This window comes from Pinus tabuliformis, chromosome J (assembly GCF_031772625.1).
Source record: "Pinus tabuliformis cultivar Carrire ecotype Pingquan chromosome J, CPIR1, whole genome shotgun sequence".
Classification (NCBI taxonomy): Eukaryota; Viridiplantae; Streptophyta; class Pinopsida; order Pinales; family Pinaceae; genus Pinus; species Pinus tabuliformis.
This window is the reverse complement of record NC_142295.1, coordinates 1448876520-1448880042: the sequence shown is the minus strand read 5'-3', so window position 1 is coordinate 1448880042 and position 3523 is coordinate 1448876520. Positions and strand designations below refer to the sequence as shown.

Here is a 3523-nt window from a genome sequence, read left to right as displayed (position 1 = left end):
AAGAGCAACTATGCAGAAAAGCAACTGTGCACTATTGGCAAAGGCATTGAAGATCTGTCAGCGTCTTTGATGTGGTGGGGAGTGAAATTAGTGTCATGCACGAATTGATTTGATAGATGAAGCAGAGGTTAATTGACTGGTGTAATTGTTTTATTGTTTTTTAAATAGAATATCTCAAGAGACTCAAAAAAATATCGTTGGTTTTGCTATTTGCATTGTGAGTAAGGGCTGGCTGCGTACTCGGTGCATAAGGGCAACTTGCCAAGTTGCCAACCAAGTTCCAGGTCCAAACTCCAGTAACAGCTTTTCACAAATCATTTTGTTATATTATTTAAATTAGCTTGATTTATTTTAGATAGGGATTTAATATGAGTTTAGAGGATCTAGTAATTTTTTTATGAGTTGATATTATTTAAATGTTTTACATAATTATTTTAATCTTTTTTTTAGCTACTATAAATAAAATTTCAATTTTGCTAATGGATTGATATCTTTACACATCATGTTGGGTGGTAGAATAAGCCTTTAGATTTAACCAATATAAATAAAAATTTACATTTTTTTTTACATTTAATTTTGACTTAGCACTTTTGAGATGTTCTGAAGCCCTCTTGACTGGCTGTGGCCTGTTCAATTTTGAACCTTGCCCAGCCAATGATAAAAAGGGATGTGGGACTTTTTCCCAAATACTTTGACCAGAAAAGAGTATTTCTAATAAGTCTAAAGTATGTTAGATCATAATGCCTTAGTCTAACTAGACTGCCTTTTTATCTGTTTTCTGCTTGAAAATCATGGAAATTCTGGAATCCATTTCCACCATCAAAAATAAAAATATGATTCAAACATGGCTGATCCCATCATTTACATCATGTTACATATAGTTGTGTCATCTGACATCAACATTTCATGTCGCAACAGTAATTGGGACCGAATCAAGAGGTTATTATTAAACCCTGCCAACCACCCAGATAACATTCAACCACTCAGCATAACATTCATTGACATTAAATTTTTTAAAATTATTTATCCAAATTCAGACTCCTTTGAACCTTCTAAACCATTCATCGCCTTGGTAGACACTTCCAATCGTAATTAAGAAATGAATATTGAAAATTAACGTGCTCGTTTATATATATATATATATTAGTTTTACTCAGAATACGCTTTAAAATATCGTCGAAAGCAGGTGATTTAATTGGAAATTAGCGTACGCCGCGCAAGATTCCGCCAACCTGCAGTCTCAAAACGCACGCCTCTACATAATCAACGCACAATTGTCAACCGGATGGTGCGAGGATGTGTCGGAGGCTAGGAATTCACAATAAAATACATGACCGCCCACGTGCCCTTCGTTATGTTCTGGATGTCGGTAGCTCTGGGTAGGAGAACGGACAGGGAAAGTGGGGCTGTCATGTTTCATGCGTAGGGAAGTGGATTTCTTTTACGAGTGAACGCGGATAATACTCCCTTATATATATATATATATGTAACATCCCATCTAATCCACACAGACAACACAGTCGCTTCATTATTATTGCTCATTTTCCCTTCATTTCTGCGAGTTCGAATCGAATCTGAAGCAGCCGCTTCATTATTATTGCTTATTCTCCCTTCATTTTTGTGAGTTTGAATCGAATCTGAAGCAGCCATGACTGACAACAAGTTTTCAACACCACCCGCAGGCTACCCTCAACGAATTCCTCCGCCAGGTTCGGTTCTCTTGTCCTCCTGCTTTTGTCATTTCGTCAATTATTTTCTTGAAAGATAATCACAAATAATTTGTAGTTGCATAAAAAGAATTTTGATGTTGTTATCAGGGTATCCAACGCAAGCTCCTCCTACCCAGTACGCTGAATCATCCGCGCCTGTAAAAACGCAGCAGAGAGGAGAGAAAGGATTTATTGAAGGATGGTATGAATTCAATTGCAAATTTTCACTATTCTGTAGGTATATATGGGTTATGATTTTGCCTTATTGATTTCTGCATTTTAATGGATTTGCAGCCTCGCGGCTCTGTGCTGTTGTTGGTTGTGCGAGACATGTTGCTGATGGCCAGCACTGGATTTATATTTGGGAAAAATAATTAAAGTTTTATGGTTGTAGAACATGGTTTTTATATAATTGTGGGTCATGATGGCTCTAAATAGATGAAATCACCAGCACCAGCAGGTGAACATGAATCTTCCGTATGTATTATTTAGTGTCAGTTCGCCATTCATTTACAGGCATTGGCAATTGGCAAAGATTTATAGATGTAAACTTGGATTTAGGATCGGAGAATAAGATGAATCCATCTTGTGAGGGTGTTAAGTTTCACGTTTCATATGAGTTTCCTTCTTCAGAATGTTTGTCTATTTTCATTTTCAAGATAATTTATCTTTTCTATTTTCATTTTCAAAGATAGTTGTAGGTAGTTGTATGGTAAGCTATATAATTTAATCAGTGGTTAAAGTTAAAATAAAATTTTAATATTATTCAAGAGACTAAATTTATTTATGTATTTACAAACTTATTTTAAATACTTTAAAATTTACAATTTTATAAAAAATTGTAATATCTATAATTGTTTTATGAATATAGTTATTAAATTTAAATTCAAATTCAAATTTTAGTTTTCGGAAATTAAAATAGAATTTTAATGGTTATTCAAGACACTAAATCTATTTATGTATTCAAAAACGCATCTTAAATTATCTAAAATTTATATTTTTTGACACTAAATCTATTTATGTATTCAAAAATTCATTTTAAATAATTTAAAATTTACATTTTTTATAAAAAAATGTAGTATCTATAAAAATATATCAAAATAGTTATTAAAATTATGAAAAAATTAGATAGCATACATCTTAAAGAATAATATATATATATATATATATATATATATATAGATATATATAGATATATCAATTTTCCTTTAACAATAATGTTTTCTGTTAATTATTTTTTTCCCTCATTCATTCTGAATTTTTGAATAATTCTAAATAATATAACAACTTTAACAATCTTAGATATATAATTGGAAAAAAAAACTTGCTTCCTATTTTCTCCTTCGAAGAAAAACCTGCTTCCTCTTTTCTCCTGCACTTTATTTTCAAAACTTAAATCTAACCACATTAGTTTGTTTCAAAACTTTTTTGTCTAAAATTTTTCCCTGATAAATAAATAGACATTCTAAACATATTTAGAAAATAAATCTTAATTCGTTTTAAGAATTCTTTCTTTCTTAACTTTCCAACCCTTTAAAACGATGATAAAATTGTTTGTTTGTTTTTTTTTTTTTATATTCATATTTCACAATTATTTCTATCTAGTTATCTCAAAGCAATTATCCATATATGTTCTAAGGAAATTCTTAGAAAAACTATCTTTTTCATAAAGGCTGAGACTAAAAGTAAAACTAAACCAAACCGAAGCATATTAACATTTCATCTCCCACTAGCCCAAGCCAGTACTATTAACCATGAATTTGATAATTATAATTATTTTAATTATTTTTGTTTGAAATTAATAAAAAATTAGT

General features: G+C 30.9%; 1 protein-coding gene across 1 annotated transcript; it reads left to right on the top strand.

Moving 5' to 3' along the window:
• Positions 1-1499: 1499 nt before the first annotated feature.
• Positions 1500-2321, top strand: LOC149232824 (protein CYSTEINE-RICH TRANSMEMBRANE MODULE 12-like). Its single transcript, XM_089376583.1, has 3 exons — positions 1500-1709; positions 1818-1911; positions 2004-2321. Exons 1-3 carry the CDS (start codon positions 1649-1651, stop codon positions 2047-2049), a joined length of 201 nt encoding a protein of 66 aa, XP_089232709.1. The 5' UTR covers positions 1500-1648; the 3' UTR covers positions 2050-2321.
• The last annotated feature ends 1202 nt before the right edge of the window (positions 2322-3523 follow it).